Raw genomic sequence first — 19,326 nt, 5'->3', positions numbered from 1 at the left:
AGGGCCTCCCGCTGAGAAACATTTTGACTCCTACGCTTGCGCAAGCAATCATCGAGGCATGCCAAGCTGGCATCACAGATGATCAGTTCATCCTTAGAATCAATCCAGGGTCAAACATAGCGATTCTATCTACCAAATATGAGGAAGTGGCGGACAAAGTGCGCCTGATACGCGCCCTTGTACTCAACGGCAGGGCTCCGTGCCTACGCCGGAAATGGCGACGATACTCTGAGAGGGGTGATTCACAGCGTACCGATGAACACCTCAAGCGAAACTCCCATGGCGTACCTACGTGTCAGAACGCACGGTGTGGCGATCATCACTGCCAGAATGATAGGCACAACGAAAAGCGCAGCCATTATAATTTTCGGTCCAACGCTACCTCGTGCCGTCTACTATTACTGGGGTGAACTCCGCTGCTACCCCTTCCGACCTACGATTCAGGTCTGCAAGGTCTGCCGAGAAAAAGGACACCGCGCGGACGTTTGCCCTCATCTGGATCGGCCCATTTGCCGGCTGTGCGGATTGACTAACCCAACGAATGGACATCCGTGTTCTATTAGTTGCGCCTCGTGCGGGGAGGCTCATCTCACAGGGGATCCCACTTGCAAAAAAAGACTTAAGCAGCCGAAGCCTAAACGGCCGCAAGTACAAGCACGCCACAGTGCTAAGCTTCAGCAGGGCACTAGCAACGACCCACTGAGAACCAAGAATCTCCGCTGGTTCTCCTCCGAAGAGGAAGAAAGCGCCTACAAGTCAGCCGACAACAAGCGCAATTCCCGGTCGCGTTTACGGTCTGCAGGCAGAAAGCCGCACTTGCCATCCAAGAAGAGAGCGAACCTCCACCACAGTCCTCCAGGAGGGGGAGCCAAAAGCAACGGCGGGGATCAAGGACGCACCCAACAGGCATCATCACATCCGGTAAGCTGGCGGAAACCGTGGCGCTCATGTCTGCATGTACTCCCCCCATCACACAAAACGTACACTATCAAGCAGTAATCGCTGAAAACAAACAACTTAAACAACGCCTTGACAAATACGAGAACAAAATAATGTGGCTCGAAAAACAGCTGGCCCAATTATGAGGCCACCCCGAAAACTACAGTCCAGGCCTCTCAAAATCTAACAGCCACCCAAGCGAAAAGTCGCGGGACGATGGGCACCATCCAACCACAATCGACACCACGAGATCCTGTAGTGAATATAGGAACAGAACAAACAGCAACAAACTTCACTTTACCAAAACAACTGCAGCTAATGCAACAGCAGATACTGCAGCAAACAGAAGCCCAAATGAAACAGTTCTTTGTCGAATTTCATGACCTGAAGCGATACGTTCATGAGAGCCTCAACAAGGAATCGAGGCGTCGACGTAAGCAGAGCCAACGGCGGTCCCAGGAGTCAGACGCCAAAAGCATGCTTACCTCGGACGCTGAAACCACACCCACCTCCTCGCACCATGGAAATTAGCCTACGCATAGCAAACGAGAATCTTACTATATGGTCCTGGAACTGTCGTTCCGTGCGCAACAAACACGCTACGCTCCCTCTATACATAAAGGCGGTTCTAGTCCCTCCTGACGTAATCTGCTTGCAAGAGGTGGGAGCGAGGCCTAAAACAGTTTCTGGCTACAAACTGTACATAGATCCAAATACACCTAAGATTGCGACACTCGTCCGGAAAGAACTGGCAGCTACATGCACTACGGCACCGAACGAAGAGACGCAACACCTTATCGTAACGCTCTGTCCAGCGATGAAAGGACGCCCGAGGCAGGTTATATGTAACATATACAGTCCCCCACAAGACAGAAAAGGAGAATTCAGCAATATCTTCCACTATCTGAATACCACGCTTCAACCACACGACCGCTTAATCATCACTGGGGACTTGAACGCTTGGCACACCACATGGGGTTATAGCGCAGACAGACCCAAAAGTACGCGACTTTTAGAAGCGATACAACGCTACGACTACACACTCCTACACGCTACGACTACACACGTATAGGAAACAGTGTCAACAGGGACACCACACCCGACCTTACCATAACCAACAATGCCGCGACCATGCGCTGAGTGTGCTGGACGACAATCTGGGCAGCGATCACAATATTGTGCAAATAACATACGAAACAGCTCGACTGCGACGCCCGCTCGGAAAAGCCAGACTGACTAACTGGACTAAATATAGAGAGCAACAGGAAGTAGACGGGCCCAAGCCAACAACCATAGCCCAATGAACACCGTACATTAAAGGTCTCTATGAAAAGAACTCCAAGATCTTTCAAACAACTACAGGCGCACCTGCCATTGACACCCACTTGACGCATCTTTGGGAAACTCGTCGAGGCCTCACGAAACGGTGGCGCCGACAAAAGTTAAATAAGAAACTCAGACTCGGTATAGCGAAAATCACGGAGGAAGTAAACGCATGCGCAAAGGAACATTACAACACAACTGGCGCACCTTCTGCGATTTCTTGAAAGGCACATTAAGAACGAAAAAGACGTGGAACATCCTACGAAGTCTTTTGGATCCCTCCGCGACAAGAACCGAAACAAACGCTACCCTTCAACGGCTAGCTGGGGAATTTGAAGGTGATCCGGATCAGTTAATAGAAGAGCTGAAACAACGCTACTCAGGAGAACGCAAGCGAAACGTTAGCCCAACACCAAGTCAAGACTACAGTGGAGAACCCAACACTGAGCTCGACGCGCCCATAACCTTTGCGGAGGTTTATGCAGCGGCGCAAAGCTTCAAAAGCAATACAGCGCCCGGATTGGATGGCATTGCAAATGCCATGATACGGAACCTCAGCAATGAAGCATTACAAGCTATCACGGACCACTTTAATCAGGAAGTCTGGACACCGTGTGGGAAGATACCTGCAGAATGGACACTGGCACAGGTTGTACTCATACCTAAACCAGGTACACGGCGAAGCCTTGATCAGCTACGACCCATTTCATTAACGTCATGCGTTGGCAAGCTCTTCCAAAAGTTATACTCACTCGCCTTGACCAATACACAGAAGAACGGGGGCTTCTACCAACATTTATGTACGGATTTAGGCGAGGAGTGTCTACCCTGGATATCTTTTTATTGCTCAAAGAGGAAGTGCTTAACCCAGCGCCAGGTAGTCTCAACAATCTACTCGTTGCACTCGACATCGAGAAAGCATTTGATAGTATTGCGCACTGTACCATACTAGACGGTCTTGCCGCCATAGGATGTGGACAACGCATATTCAACTATGCCTCTGATTTTCTTGGAAATCGCAAGGCGCAGATTGGCATGGCCGGTACCAAATCATCACCATACGACCTCCCACTGAAAGGCACACCTCAGGGCTCCATCTTGTCTCCATTTTTATTCAATATTGGTCTACGGAAAGTAGTCCTCCAGCTGGAGACTGTACCAAACATGGGCTGTGCCTTTTACGCGGACGATATTACGCCATGGGCAACAAAGGGCTCTTATGGAGAACGTCAAGATGTACTGCAAACCGCTATAGACATGATTCAAGGCTACCTCACTGCAGCAGGCATGTCATGCGAACCTAACAAATCGGAATATTTGCAAATAAGACCCCCAAGCACTCAGTCCAACCGTGCAAGCACGCTGCAGCTGGAAATTGCCGGACAGATCATCAACAGGACCCCAGTAGCTCGAATACTAGGTATGCACGTGCAAGAAAACAACAGCGCAAAGACTGCAATAGGTAAACTCAAACATGCCGTAAAGAGTATTGCATCCCTTATAGCTAGAATTGCGCGAAGTAATGATGGGATGACAGCGGCCGACACGGTACGCCTTGTAGATGCCTTCGTTCTCAGCCGAGTCACGTTCGCTCTTCCCTTTCAGGCAACACGCAAGCCCGAAATAGAGCAGATTAACATGCTCATCAGAATTGCATACAAAGCAACACTGCGACTTCCGAACAGCACAAGAACAGAAAAACTCATGGAATTCGGCATGCATAATACGTGTGAAGAATTGGCAGCCGCCACGCTAATCGCACAGCGAGAACGACTCACCACAACGCACCAGGGAAGAAAACTCCTACAGAGCCTGGGATACCCTCTCACCCCTCAATATTGTGGCGATGAGACGGTCATTGTACCCAAGCAAATACGTGATCAAATCATCGTGGAGCCAGTTCCAAAAAACATGCACCCGCTCTACAACAAAAAGCGCCGTCAAGCGCGAGCCCGGAAACACCTGCAGAGAAGTAGCGATTCAGACGCCTACTTTACCGACGCCACTCTTTATCCCGCGCCGCCACAAGGCGCCAAAAAACAAGCATATGCATTGGCAGTGACTAACCAAAGCGAAGTAGTGGCCTGCGCGTCCCTACCCACCAGATCAATTGCCACCGCAGAGGCAGCAGCCATAGCCTTGGCAATTAGAGAAGCCGAAAGAAGGGGGCGCCCAGCGTATATTTTGACAGACTCACAAGCTGCATGTCGCGTGTACCTTAGAGGCACACTTCCAAGATGCGTCACTGATATTTTGGGGCCCACGTTGATGGAGGCACATGGCGTCACTTGGTGCCCAGGGCATGACGGCTTGAGGGGGAACGAGGAGGCAAACTGCGTTGCTCGTGGACTTACTGGCCGAGACGCAGGACTCTCCTCCGGACATCTAACAGGGCACCATGAAGAACAATGAATAACAAGCAGGCATATATTGGAAAACCAACGCCTTACAAGACGGCAGTACGCCCCTCCACATCCCTAATTAAGCAGCAAACAAGCCCGGGATTGGCGCCGCCTCCAAACTAACACATATCCACACATATCAAAACTACACGCAATTTTTCCACAGGTATACACAACAGGTGTATGCCCATGGTGTAGTGACCACACAGCCACACTTACACACATCACTTACCAATGTACCGAGCGGCCAGCCAATGCAGTATCTAGGTTGGTGCGCTCACTACAAATACTCACATCGTGGTCTTGGGAGGCACGGCTTTCCGAGCTAGCACTGGGGAGCCAACTGTTGACCCTAGACCAGGCCCGGCTAGCAGCCGTGGCCAGTGGGGCTCTACAAGACGGCTGCACCCGGGATTAGCCACGTACTCTAATTCTTCAATAAAGTTTATTCCCTCTCTCGGGTCAGCATTCGAGCGCCATAACCGCTAGACCACCGTGGCGGGGCTTGGAGAAGGTTTATGAGGGACACGTACTGAACTTCGTTTGCTTCTTGCATATCGGGATACTTGATTTATCTGAAACGGGCGAACTAAAAGCAAATAGTCGAAGCGCTTATATAGTTAACATCTCACTATTTTGTGCTTTATTAATTGCATTCGCTGTTATTCCATATCTCAAATGTTACTTTGCAGTCGCAGTAATAAATGCAGCATACTAAACTTGATAACTATAACTTATTATCGGAACAGCGATCACAGAGCTCCAAAGCGGGGCAGTGTTCACAGTTCCAGCAGTCCACTAAAGCGAAAGGTCTTCACGGAGTCTCCTTACATAGAATCACTGTAGAGACACACTATTTTTCCGCGGCTTCCTCACGGCTCCCAGTGGTCATGGGATGCGACATGGACATGTACATAGAGCCTGCTTTGTGTGCCCACGTTGTTAACGTCTGAGCTTTCGCCTTGGTCCGCTGTATGGTGCGAGAGCTACACGATACTGCCGCAACAGCGTTGGAATGTGCAGGAATGGCACATTCCAACGCTGTTGGAATGTGCCATTCCAACAGCGTTCCTTTGAATAAGGTATGGGGCAAAATAAATTGACTTGACAAAATATCTGGCTTAAAGAAAGTTACGTATTCCGTGCCGGGTGATGTCCCTTTTCCTCGAACCATATGCATCCAATGAATAAGCTTTGAGGAGTTTATTCGCGCTCTTGTTACCGAACTGGAACGATCCCCGAAAATAGATCGAAATCTCTTGGACCACCTTCTGCAAGTCCTACCCACGCAGTCTAGTCGGAACATCGTTAGCAAGGCATAAACCATTATAATACAAAAAGGAGCACAGTACAAACCATTCATAACATACACTGCTCAAACCTGCAAGGAGAAGACCTCAAGGAGGATTTTAATATATGACATTAAAAGTGGGACGACGTATGGGAACGACATGAATGAAGGGATGAGCTGGACCGCTATGCTCATTCTGCAGAGGTCGGCAGAGACATCGGAAATTCGCTCCAGTGGTGGAAGTCTGAGAATAACGAGTGCCGAAGCCTTTACAATTCGCAAGGCAGATTTTCTGATTGGATAGCGAACGCAGTTTAAGAAATTCTAGCGCGGCACGACATCTCATGCAACAGCGCGTAGTGTGCAGCCGGAATCTCTTGATAATTTCAATTTTCGCAAAATAACATCTGAAGAAATGAGTTATAAACTACGCCACAAAAACCTATAGACTGTATCTACGGCAGTACTGCGATATTGTCACGGGGTCGTCACGTCGACGAAGACCGCAGGCGGCCACGTGTCCAAGATGAAACTCTTTATTTGGCCGAACTCGTGGCCGAGAAACGGAAAGTTAATTAGCAGCAATACACACGGTATGCACTGATAGCGGCGAACAGAGCATCGGCTGTCGATCAACTGACAAGCGGTGAAGGACGTCGGCATTTATGCATGTGCCGTAGAATATTCCAGCCTTATCGCTGGTTGTCACGCAGTCTCTAGAATAAGCTCGAGTGTTCGCGTCTTGCGCGCAATCCTAACAAAATGACCTACAGTGATCGAGAAGCTTCTCGATCAATGAGGCGCGGTTTGCGCTGAGCGTTGCTGACAGTCTTTGTGGGCGAAAACCGAATACAGGAAATTTTTTTCTTATTTCGTTTTACAGCGAAAGCTGTTATGAGATCATTACAGCGGCCGTTTTTGGCGCCGTAGTCCGCCGCTGCCACCGCCGCCGGTGTCCGTAACCACTATCGCTCGAAATAAGAAAAAAGTTTCAGGATGGAACGAGGTTGGAACCTGGGCCCTCAGAGTGGGAACGCAGTATTCAACCTCTGAGCCATGCCGGTGCTTGACACTGCTTTGCAAAACGACCCTATACAGGCTTCATGTCGGGAAGGAACCACATTAACATATGCAATATAGCGTCGTAGAAGAGTAAAATAAGCACGAAGCGTCGCACAACGTGAATTCTGTAACCAGGCGTCACACAATGCGAATTGCGCAACGAGTAGGTTGTTGAATGCTTCCAACCCATTACAAAGGGCTCCGCCATAACTCTTCATCGTCATCAGGCACAGCGTCAACAAAGTGCGTATGATGCCTTACATGCGTTTAGCAGGTACCACAACTCTTCGTAGAATAACGACAAATGGCACAGTGCCTGCTGCCCTACTTCTCAAAAATTACAATGATTTATAGCGTAGTGGGTTCCTCGTATTGGTTGCCACTTGTACTGGTTGCCAATGAAGCCCATAAGCGCATGATCCATTTCCTCGGGGTTTCAGTAAAGTTCATCGCCCCCCCCTTTCTCCCACGTCAACGTATGTTATACAGCATGGCGGGAGAGGGAAATAGCGACCGGGCGTCACCCAATTCAAATTGCATAACTGGGCCGTTTAAATCTTCCAACCCATTGCAAAGGGCTGAGCCACAATTCTTCATAGTCATCAGTCGTCGCGTCACCAAAGTGCACATAATGCCTTACAGACGTGTAGCTGGTGCCTGGCTTCTCCGCAGAATGATGAATGTTGGCTTAGTAGGTGCTTCCGAACTTCACAAAAATTGTGATTTATGGCGTAGTGGGTGCCTTGCATGTGTACTTGTATAAGTAGCCCCAAGAGAGCTCACAACGGGCTCTAGAAACGCCGCTCTTCCAGCTTTCGCTGTGACTGTGCTGCGGTTTCAGCGCAGGCCTGGCATTTTAAAGACGATAGTGTTTCTTGGGATACATAAGCGCAGAAATTTTGGTCTGTCTTTCTGTTTGTCGGCACGTCACTCAATTCAGCCACTCGGCCAAAGTTGAACCACGTGCCCAAGGGCCAGCCATCTTGAACGGCTGACTAGGTTCATACTTGTGTACATTGTCGATCAAAAAGCAAACATTACGCATATCTGAGGCGCAACATCACTAGGTAAGTATTAGGTGGTGTGTTTCTTTAATAGAAAAATGCGTACATGCGTAATTCTAAAGACCCTCGTTTCTTAAGCTGCGCTGAAAATGCGACTGCGCTGAAACTTGCCTTCATCCGTGCCCTCTGCACGAACTCAGTGTTGTGTTTCGGTTTCGGTTCTGTATTGCACTGTACGAATGCCATAGGGCGCCGCTCTGGTATTCCTGTTTTACCCATGCGACGTGTAAATAAAAGAGTGTGTGGAGAGTACTCGTTGAGTGCGGATGTTTCCTTTGCTTCAGCGCTTCGCGCCATACCGCGTGTTCGGGCTGGCTGGCGTCCCCGCCGTTCGCGTTGGTCACCGCCGCTCTGCGCCTGCTGCTGCGCCGGGACTACCAGCCCGCAACACAGCACTCATGTTTCCCGACGTATTGCCAGATGGTGTCCATATCTCACGCAGCGCCTCTTCTATCGTCTTTAGACAACATTTGCAGCGAAGCACGCAGATACGCGGCCAATCTTTTTTTCTTATTTCGAGCGATAGTGGTTACGGACACCGGCGGCGGTGGCGGCGGCGGCGGACAACTACGGCTCCAAAAACGGCCGCTGAAATGATCTCATAACAGCTTTCGCATTAAAACACTTTTCTTACGCTCAGAATAAACATTCACAGACGCGCTACGGCCTCTGAGATTGTGTGCAGAGATTTTTGAAGCTCGTATGTGCATCCGTGTGCCTTCGCGTTTAGATTACAGAGGACATTAGCGCCTTGCTTTTTTTTTCTAACGCGTCAACGCGGGCTGCTGTCGTTGCACTGTGTTTACACGTGCCTGCCTCGCGCACCAGACATCCTATGAAAGGTGGACGAGGACCGAAAGAACGCGAGAACTGTCCTGGCGAAAGAGTCAGGCCTCACAACGTCAACATGCGCGACCGTTGAGGTCGCATTTCTGCGCGCACTGCCGTAAGTTTCCCAAAAGACATCCCCAGCGCCTCCGCGATGACAGAATCATAACACAGGACCGTGGTTCTGTAATTTTGTGACATTAATCCGTCGCGTCAAAGCGCTTTCTTTTGTTAGTTTTGCTGCAGCACTCCGATGTCATGCAAAAAAGCATACTAAAATTTGGAAGGCGCTACTGCTGTCGCGGGTCACAACGCACCTGCTTCATTAATAAAATACGCGCGTACGGGCCGTACATTTACGAGTGCTGGTATGGTTGCCGACATAAAAAAACTTGACTGACAATCATTCAGGGTTCTTCCTGACGTTGCCGTGGCCCTCAAAAACAATAGATGAAGATGTACGCCAGCTTTCTTTTGTCGCATGCTAATTTCCCATGCTTTCTGGTGATACGAATTTCGAATCCTACGAATACTTTTAGTGATCCCGTGAGATTCGTGTCACCGAGGTTTCACTGTATTTACTCATATTCGCTCTTTACTCGACTAAGCAACCGCATAGCGATGCCATTACACTTTTCTTCGTTTTGCACTTCATGTTACTTTTGCATTACTTGGCCTCCTCACTTCGCCATCGACTTTTGTTCTCGAGCTTTAACAAGTATGCGCTACGACAGAAAAGATTCCAGTGATGCTTTCGCAGCGAAATTTGGCCAGAAAAATAGCAGACGTTTTTCTCGCATAGATCGTCAGACATTGCGCCATATAGTCTGTGACCGTGATCACCTATAGACTGCATGCAGCACAGAATGTTCTCAAGGATGTGATTTTGGTGCGCAGGAGCAAGAGCGGCTGCTACTGTCCGTGCTGCCAAAGCACGTGGCGGCCGAGCTGAAGCAGGACCTGGACGCCGTAGTGCAGGGGCCCTTCAAGAAGATTTACATGAGCCGCCACGAGAACGTGAGCATCCTGTTCGCCGACATCGTGGGATTCACCGCCTTCTCGTCCACCTGTCCTGCGGCGCAGCTGGTTCGCACGCTCAACGAGCTTTTCGCGCGCTTCGACAAGCTGTCCGACGTGAGTCTCCGTGCGCACCCTCCGAGTGGAGCACTGCTAGCTGATATGCATGCCTTCATTGCAGCAGCAAACCTAGTCTTGAACGGCAAGCTGCACTATGCACAAAAATGCAGATATATGTCGGATTCTAATGGGGATCACTCTCAAAGAGTTCGAGCATTTCAAAGACGCTTCTAGGCGGCATCACTCCAGCCGTCTTAATCTATACTGAAGCACCACGTTAAGAACATTTTAACACGAAAGTGTTTTATGCCGGGGTCCACCAAGAGTTCAGTGACGTATTTCCGTCACGGAAATGACGTCGAAAAAATGTACACGATCAGATGTCAAAGAAAAACAGTTCCGTCACCGGGCATCGAACCCACGACCGCTCGGTCCGCAACAACAGATGCCGGGGGCGCTGTCTACTGCGCCACGGTCACAGACTCTAGACGCTTTACAGACGCGCCTTTTATATCTACCACTCTCCCGGTCGGCGGGGTGGTGTTCCCCTCTGGGGGCGGCAAAGTAAAGTAAATCATAATTATTGTGGCTTCCGCGATTAGTACCTGCACCGCGTTACACGTTCGTCCCATTCGGCGCGTTTTTAATAGAAGTGCAATTTTGTCGATGCCTTAACACATTGCGAGGTGGCGACCGTAACGCAAGCGTCGTAAAAGCGTTGGCCTCGCTCATAGCATCACGCTAATCTAACCAAAGTAGCTCGGCGACGCGCGCCTGCCTTCACCTGGCTGTAACACCGCGTTCACGCCTACGCGTTCGCCCCGAGAAAAATTGCGGCCGGGCTATCGGGGCGGCACGACGCGCTTTGCGTTTCCCTCTAGTGCGGCCGTGGTGTTCAATCACATTTTAACATCCCGAAGGATGGCGACCAAGTTCTGCCTTCAATATGCGACGCTCTTCTGGCTATCACGACTCGTTCTCTGATTACGCTTTCACCGCTAACTACTACAGCTACCACAAGGGTTTGTTTAATCATTGAACATGGACGTTAGTCGTCGGCATGGAGATGTACCACCAAGCATCAAAGTGGGTGCATCCACGTTAAACGGTGCTATAGCTGCCACACATCAATATACATTGTGCTATCTCTCTTATATCAATGTACAGTACACATTCAGTTACTTCTATAAGGGCACGTTTTACTTTCGTGTTATTCCGATTCCTATGACGGAGGGATCAACTATTTTTGTTAACACGAAAGTCTTTTATGCCGGGGTCCACCACGGCTCCACTGACGTATTTCCGTCACGGATATGACGTTGTAAAATATAAAGACTAACAGTGGGCAAAGAAAAAAAACCAGATGAAAAAATTTTGTGACCGGGAATCGAACTTACGACCCCTCGCTCTGCAACGCACAGCGCGAAACGATTCGGCCAAGGAAGGCACGTTTTTCGGAATGCTAACGTCGAGCTATATATATATACACCATTAGCCGGTGGCTGTACTCAGAGATCTGTGTTACAGCGTGTTTTTGTTATCACTAGCGAGATGGCGCGAAGGGCTCGAAGAGCGTAGAGTTACTGTATATGCTACCTTTAGGTAGCAGAATTGCGCATAGGTCTGGCTAGCAACCACAGCTATGCGGTGAAGTCGAACTCAGCTTTTGCAGGCGACATGCCTACCGTGTCCCCGATTAACATGTCTGGCGTGTCGAAGACCGGCGATGAGCATTGGCTGTCGATGAATAGTGCTACTTAGGTTCGCTGCAGCGGCAGCGTCGAGTAATAAAAAAATTAGCCCGAGCGTCAGCTTCTCCGCAATGCATGGTTGCTAGCGGCGCTTGGAAGACAGATGCGCATCTCTGCTACCTAAAGGTAGCGTATACAGTAACTCTAGAAGAGCGTTAGAAGAGCGCGCTTCAAATGTCGTCGCCGTTGCGACGAAGGCCCGCGTCTACAGGGCGTGGTCGCTTGTGCGTGCGCTTATCTCGTGATCGCTGTGGTTTGTACGTCTCGCGTTGAGAGCACGAAGGTCACTTGGCTCACTGCAGTGGCCGCTTTTGCGAAATGAGCGCGGTGCTCACGCAGAAATAAGTTACAAATGTGACAGTTAGTTCGCTCTCATCCTGTGTACGTTCCGTGCGTCCTTTCTGCTCGAGCAGCGCGTTGCAAGTTTCGAGCTGCTTGCCGTTCTTTGCGTGACATTACAATTTGTTGCTGTAGCATTCATTCCTTCGCCCTTGGGGCGAAAGAATGCGCAACAAACGCTCAACTACGTCTGTGAAGACACGTTTCACTTTCGTGTTATACCGATTCCTATGACAGAGGGATCAGCCATGTTTTTTTCTTGTTAATTCACAAATATAAGTTCAGGCTAGCTTTGTTAACCTTTTTTGGGGTCGCACAATTTATTGAAAGGTAAGAAGCATGTCAGAGTTTCTCGGTGCCAATTTGTAGTCGGTTTTTTCTTTGCGGCTCTTGGATGCGGTCTGCCAATGAGTAAAACGTCATTGCAAAATGTGAAACGGTTGTATGACATCTGCTTATGCGATGGTTTCCGTTTGAAGGGAGCCGAAAACTCATTTGACGATATTGTGCAACCACATTGAGTCGGTAACTGAAGTCCTAATGATCATGTCGGAGCTAACACAAGAAAGATCCAGCCCTGACAGCGTTCAGTTTTCGAACTGCTTTTTTTATCGCGCTGCACCCGCTTCGCGGCCGAATGCCAACTTCTTCCTAGACGAGCGCCGCATTCTGAGGCGCTACAGGGCTCCCCCCCGTAGAACTAGAGCCATAGTAGTCGCCCAGTGAACATGCTTGGATGTGGGCATCCAGACTGAAGATTGAAGCGCCGCGGACGCGAGAGCGGCGATATACGCAGGTTTCAGTCGATCAGCAGCCACGACGTCTTCACGGCCATTGATGTCCAGCGTGAACGTCTTAGGTGTACGATGGAGTACGCGGAATGGGCCATCATAGGCTGGTGTGAGTGGTGGCCGTATTTGGTCACGCCGAACGAAGACGTGACTGCAGTCATGCAGATCCTGGCTGACGAAGACTGGGGGTGTCGGTCGGCAGGAATCACAGGAGCAAGGTCCCGAAACGTGGTACGCAGCTCTCGAATGTACGTGGAGACATCTTGAGTGGAAGGTGGCGATGATGGCTCGAAGAATTCCCCTGGAAGACGCATGGAAACGCCATAGACTAGTTCGGCTGATGAGCAGCCGAGATCAGCTTTCAATGCTGATCGGATGCCCAGAAGTACGAAGGGGAGGTGGTCGAGCCCTTGGCTGGTGAGCAGTCAGGGCAGTTTTCAGTTGTCGATGAAGCCGTTCGACCATGCCATTGACGGAAAGATGGTAGGCAGTTGTGTGGATGTGTCGAATGCGCAGGATATTGGCAAGTGCGGTGAAAAGGGCCGATTGAAATTGACAACCGCGATCAGTGGTGACGACAGAAGGGAATCCAAAGCGCGACACCCAGCCGTTTGTGAAAGCCTTGGCAACTGTTGGTGCTGTAATGTCGGAAATGGGAAACGCTTCCGGCCATCTGGTGAAGCGATCCACACAGGTCAGCAGGTAACAGGCTCCTTGCGATGACGGAAGAGGGCCGACGACGTCGAGATGGACGTGAGAAAACCTTGCGTCTGGAGGCCGAAATGGGGATGTTGCCGTGACAGTGTGACGGTGAACTTTAACCTGCTGGCACTCAAGGCAGGTTCGCGCCCAGCGTCGGACATCAGCATTGATGCTTGGCCAAAAGAAACGAGATGCGACTAGCTTCTGGGTCGCACGAATACCAGGATGGCTCATGTTGTGCAATTGCTCAAAAAAAGTCGCAGTTTCGCCACAACGGCGAAGCAAAGATTGCGATAGCAATAAATTTTAATGTAACGCGAAGAACGGAAAGCAGCTCGAAATTGCCAGCGCGTCGCTCGAGCCCAAAGGACGCACGAAAAGAACGCTCACAGGACGAGCGTCACAGCTCGACACTTGAAGCGCACTGCTCAATCATACAGCAGGACGCACGAGACAAACGAACAGGTACACACAAGACGAGCGCGAACTAATTGTCACAGTTGTTACTTATTTCTGTTTGAACAGCGCGCTCCTTTCGCAAACGCGGCCGCTGCAGCGAGCGAAGCGAAGCACCCCACCGGCCGCCCCTTCTTTCCTTGAGATAAGCGCACGAAAGCGACGACGCCCTGTAGAGCGAAGAGCAACGGCGTTCGCAGAGGCGGGGAGACGATCTTTAAAGCGCGCAACACGCGCGCACGTCGCGCCATCTATGTGACCACTAAGAAAGCATGCTGAATTACATGGTGTATATAAATAGCTCGCCGTTAGCAGGCTGAGAGACGGTGCTCTCGTGGCCTAACGTCTAACGCGGCGGGCTGCAAAGCGAGAGGTCGCCCGTTCGATTCCGCGCGTCGGAAGGAATTTCTTAATTATTTTTCTTTGTTGCCTTTCTATATATATACATACTTATACATATACGGTGAATGACGGCGACGGGCACGGACATTTTCCAGCCGAGACAGTCCATATCATTGCTATCGCAATAAAATTTCACGACGAGAAGGTGAAGGCACGAAGGGCCGAAGGACACCAGTAGACGTTTCGCACGTTATTAATGAGGTAGAAAATGGAAGTGGGCACTCCGTGAGCGACAGAGACGTGGATGAAGAACGAAGACGATGCAGCTCAGGATCGTTGCTTTGGGCAGCTGCTAGCTCTTCCATGTCTAGTGGTGGCTGGGTCGACAAGGCATCGATGCGGGATAGTGCATCAGCAGCAGCATTTTCCGGCCCATGGACGTGTCTGAGATCGACAGTTAACTCGGAAATAAAGCATAGTTGAGGGATCTCCCGTGCAGTGTAATTGTTGTGATTGCGATGGAAGGCAAACGTCAGGGGCTTGTGGTCTGTAACGACGTAAAAGTCCCGGCCCTCCAATAAATGGCGAAAATGTTTGATGGCGAGGTATACCGCGAGGAGGTCTCGGGCAAATGTACTGTATTTTGCTTCCGGTGGCTTCAGTTTTTGCGAGTAAAAACCAAGGGGCTGCCAACCGGATACGTGCTGCTCGAGAACGGCGCCAACTGCCACGCTTGATGCATCGGTGATGAGACGAATTGGGGCATCAGGGACGGGATGTGTGAGCATGGTGGCGTCTTCCAGAGCCTTCTTGGCAGTGCCGAAGGCAGATGCAGCGTCTTCGGTCCATTCCAGTGGCGCAGCCGGGTCTTTCTTTTTGGCCAATAGGTCGGTCAAGGGCTTTAGGAATGTGGCGCACTTTGGAAGAAAGTGGCGATGGAAGTTTAGTAGGCCCAGAAATTCTCGGAGTCTCTTCAGTGAAGTCGGGGGTGGGAAGTCTTGAATAGCCTTCACTTTGCTGGCGAGTGGTTGGATACCCTGTGGAGTGACAAGGTGCCCTAGGAACTCTATTGCTATTGTAGCGACGCCGAAGAGGCACTTATTGGGATTAATTACGCGGCCGTAATCATCCAGGCGGTGGAACAGGGTGCGCAGGTGGGCTTCATGCTCTGGGCCGGATGAGCTTGCTACAAGGTCATCAAGGTAGGCAAATACGAAATCAAGACCTCGCGTGACCTCGTTGATAGTGCGCTGAAAGGTCTGTGCAGAGTTGCGTAATCCAAAAGGCATCCTCACATATTCAAACAGACCGAATGGGGTGGTGAGGGCCGTCTTCGGAATGTCGACGGGCTCTACAGGAATCCGACGGTAAGCCTTCACTAAGTCAACTTGGAGCAGATTGTGCACCCAGCCAAATTTGATGTGAAATCTGTATGTGAGGAAGTGGATAGCGGTCTGGTAACGTGTGGGCATTGAGAGCGCGGTAATCCCCACATGGTCTCCAGTCGCCAGGATCTTTCTTCGGCACCATGTGGAGTGGCGACGCCCAGTTGCTTGAGGAAGGCCGCACAATGCCGAGTTCAAGCATGTGCTCAAACTCACGGCGGGCGATGGCGAGGCGTTCTCCAGATATTCGACGGGGTCGTGTAAAAACGGGAGGTCCGGTGGTCGCAATGTGGTGAGTGATTGAATGCTTCACGGTGACCCTCTGGTGTGCGGCTTCGTGATGCTGGGAAAGTAGGCGAGTATTTTTGCATACGGCGAAGCAGGTGTGAGAGCTCGCAGTCCCGTTGGCGAGGAAGTACAGAGTACACCGTTGATGGAGAGGCGAGTGTTGAGATCAATGAGGCGATGAGCATTCATGTCCACAGCAAGGTTGAAAAAACTGAGGAAGTCAGCTCCAAGAACAGCTTGCGAGACGTCAGCGAGGATGAAAATTCAGCGGAGGGTACGGCGCAGTCCAAGGTCAAGTGTAAGTGAGCGTTGGCCGTATTTGCGAATGGCGGAATTGTTGATCGCTTGGAGTGGGCAGGTCTGTTCGTTGCGACGGCGATCTGCACACGAGGCCGGTATGACGCTAACCTGGGCTCCTGTGTCGACTAGGAAGCGAGCGCCAGTGATCTTATGAGAAACATAGAAGAGGCGGCATGACTTTCGACCAGTACCACTTGCCGCCGTCAGTGGCCGGTCGTGGCATTTCCCGACCGGGAGCACGGGCGAGTGCACTTGCGAGCAGAAGCACCGAATCGGCGGTGGTACCAGCACACGGTTGAGGATGAGACGTCCCGCGGCGCGTCGGTTGGCCGAAGTTCCGGAGAACGTGGGGGCGTCGAGGAGCGACTGTAAATCTGGAACCCGGATGACGGTCGACGATGCGCAGGTACAAAGTCATCGAGGCGCCTGACAAGGGCGTCCAAACGGTTCTCGATGCTCGCGAGCGCCGGTTCTGCAGCGGTGGCCGGTGCTGTTGTCGTAACGGCGCTGAGGCTATGTGCCCGCGACTAGTCCGCCACTCGGTCAGCCATTTCAGCGAGTGTGTCTACTGGGACATCTCCTGCAGCCACGAGGACCGGGACCATGCTCTGCGGTAAGCGCTGGAGGAACAACTCACGCAACAGCTTCTCCTCTTGAGGGGCGGAGGGGCCGCGAAGGAGCTGGCGCATGCCTCGCAGTAGCTGCGATGGGCGACGGTCACCGAGCTCTGTAGCCGTGATGAGCTGTTGGAGTCTGCTGTGTTCGGACTCAGACTTGCGGAAAATGATAGCTGCCTTCAACGTGTCGTAGGGATGGCTCGGGTGCGGCGACGCTAAAATATCAGCTAAGTCGTCGGCTACGTCCGGAGGTAAGCAGGACACCAGATGCCAGTACCTGGCCTGTTGGCTGGTGATTTGCCGTAGACGGAAGTGCGCCTCGACCTGCAGAAACCATGTGCTGGGGCTGTTGGGCCAAAATGGTGGCAGGTTGACATGTTGGATCGCAGCGACCGCAGCACCGCTAGGTCTGGCGTCTTCTTGGGCATCAGGACCGGTAGGATTGGTGGCAGAGCCGGTGGGATCCATGCGGGATGATTGGGGCTGTGTGTTCTTTATCGGGTCACCATTAACTGTCGGAGCTAACACGAGAAAGATCCAGCCCTGACAGCGTTCAGTTTTCGAACTGATATTTTTATTATCGCGCTGCACCCGCCGCGCGGCCGAATGCCAACTTCTTCCTCCTTGACGAGCGCCGCATTCTGAGGCGCTACAATCATTTGCAGACTAAAATTAAGCGCTCTGCGTCAAGCGCGTAATTTGTTTCAAGACTTCAAACATGCCAAACGCTACAGATCGCAGTGGCTAAGCCTTATCATTTTTGTTTCCTCGCTTCTATTACACGCAGCGTTTTTCCATTGTACATTGCGCCAGCAACAGCTCTGACTGGACATGTCCAGTCTACGCCACTGAATGACCAGTGGACAGTGAGCTCATCTGCGTGCACTGTGTTCACGTGAGCTGCACGACAGTGTTCATCTCGAGTTTCCTTTTCTCGGGCACCATGAATTGTCCTAGCTGCATAGTGTGCTGCGAATGTAGCGATAGTGGCTTGTAAAGCTGCGGCATCTTGTAAGGCATGTAAGGTCATTGGCGAGCAGAGTTGATTCAGCTCCTCGGTGCTCTCGCGATCCGATCAGTGCTAGAATCCACGCATCTGCGGATGTACCTTCACCCCTCAAGTAACGACTATACTGCCCGAGTTTATGCATATCGGTGATCGTTCTCAAATACTTCTGTTTTTTTCGCATACGTGGCTGTCATGAGTAAAGGGGCACGGGGCGCGTGCCGGACGGCGGAATGCGTCGATGGTGTGCGGGGAATGGAAAAGTACGCGATGGTGTGCACCGCCGCCATGTCCGCGCACGCCATTGGCCGGGGAAAGGCGCGTACCACGCGACCCGAACTGAGGTGCGGAACCCCAGAGGGGGTCATTGTTCCGAGGAGTTGGCCAATAGGAAGGTGGTGCAAGCCAGCGTCGCGCCCGCGACGGGAACAGCAGAGCCGAGTTCGGGAGGCAGCGTGGCGTATGTCCCGGCAGGGTGGCCGTCGACCTTGGTGTCTACCGAATGAGGCTTCCCGGGCTTGCGGCAGCCTCATCACGCAGTTCTCGTGGCACATGCGGCACTACCCCAGCTCGACGAGACGGCAACCCACCGACAATCACCGGAGAGCCACGTCGATAGTCCGAGCCAGTGGCACTGAGGATAGCCCGAGGGTTAGGCCCAGCCAGACGAGGCGACGTTCTCGACGAAAAACCGGACGGTCAGCGAGGAAGACGATCAGCGAGGCGTCTGATCGACGACGACGACGACGACCATGAGACGTCGACAGGAGCTTCGACGACGGGACTGGGCGTCGACTTGGGCAACGAACAGAGTCAGCGGACTCCCCGAACGAAGTAAAAATGTTCGATGCGTAGCGCGACTGACTGAGAGGCCATAGTGGCCAGGCGCTCGAGTTTAGAGGAGCTGGGCGCAGCTCGAATCCCATGTATGTTAGCGAATGCGCACTAACTTAGCATGTTTGCACTTATTACCTTTTGTTGTAAATTTTGAGTGTGTGCTAGTGTTTGGTTTGCCGTAGTGTGTGACATAAAAGTGTCTGCAGTGCAACCACGGTGTCTCCAGACTCTCTCTCTCTCTCTCTCCCGATGCCATTCCGCATTGCAAGCGCTCCCGAGTTACGTGACACAATAAGTCGCGAGCCTGTGCCAGGATTCTTCCAGCGCTTGGGCCCAGTCACGTATCGTCGGGGGTTGCAAGGATGGATTGGGAGAAGGCACTAAGAGTCATTGGGGAGGGAAAGCTCAAGAAGGAGCGAGCTCTAAAGTGTATTGAGGACGAGAAGGAACGGGTTCGAAAAGAGTGGAAGAATAAGAGAGGAGCGTGAAGCCGCTCTCGAGGCAAGTCACGCCGCAAGACGCGCCG

General features: G+C 51.5%; 1 protein-coding gene across 2 annotated transcripts in view; it reads left to right on the top strand.

The window, feature by feature from the left end:
* Positions 1 to 19,326, top strand: part of LOC119384145 (adenylate cyclase type 3) — a 778,406-nt gene that overhangs the window by 185,823 nt on the left and 573,257 nt on the right. For both annotated transcript variants that reach the window (XM_037652438.2, XM_037652439.2), the window contains exon 3: positions 9,807 to 10,043. In XM_037652438.2, the coding sequence (XP_037508366.1) occupies positions 9,807 to 10,043 (237 nt within the window). The remainder of the gene's footprint in view (positions 1 to 9,806; positions 10,044 to 19,326) is intronic.

This window comes from Rhipicephalus sanguineus, chromosome 2 (genome assembly GCF_013339695.2).
Source record: "Rhipicephalus sanguineus isolate Rsan-2018 chromosome 2, BIME_Rsan_1.4, whole genome shotgun sequence".
In the NCBI taxonomy this organism is placed as follows: Eukaryota; Metazoa; Arthropoda; class Arachnida; order Ixodida; family Ixodidae; genus Rhipicephalus; species Rhipicephalus sanguineus.
Note: the sequence above shows the minus strand (reverse complement) of the source record. Positions and strands in the feature narration are given on the sequence as shown.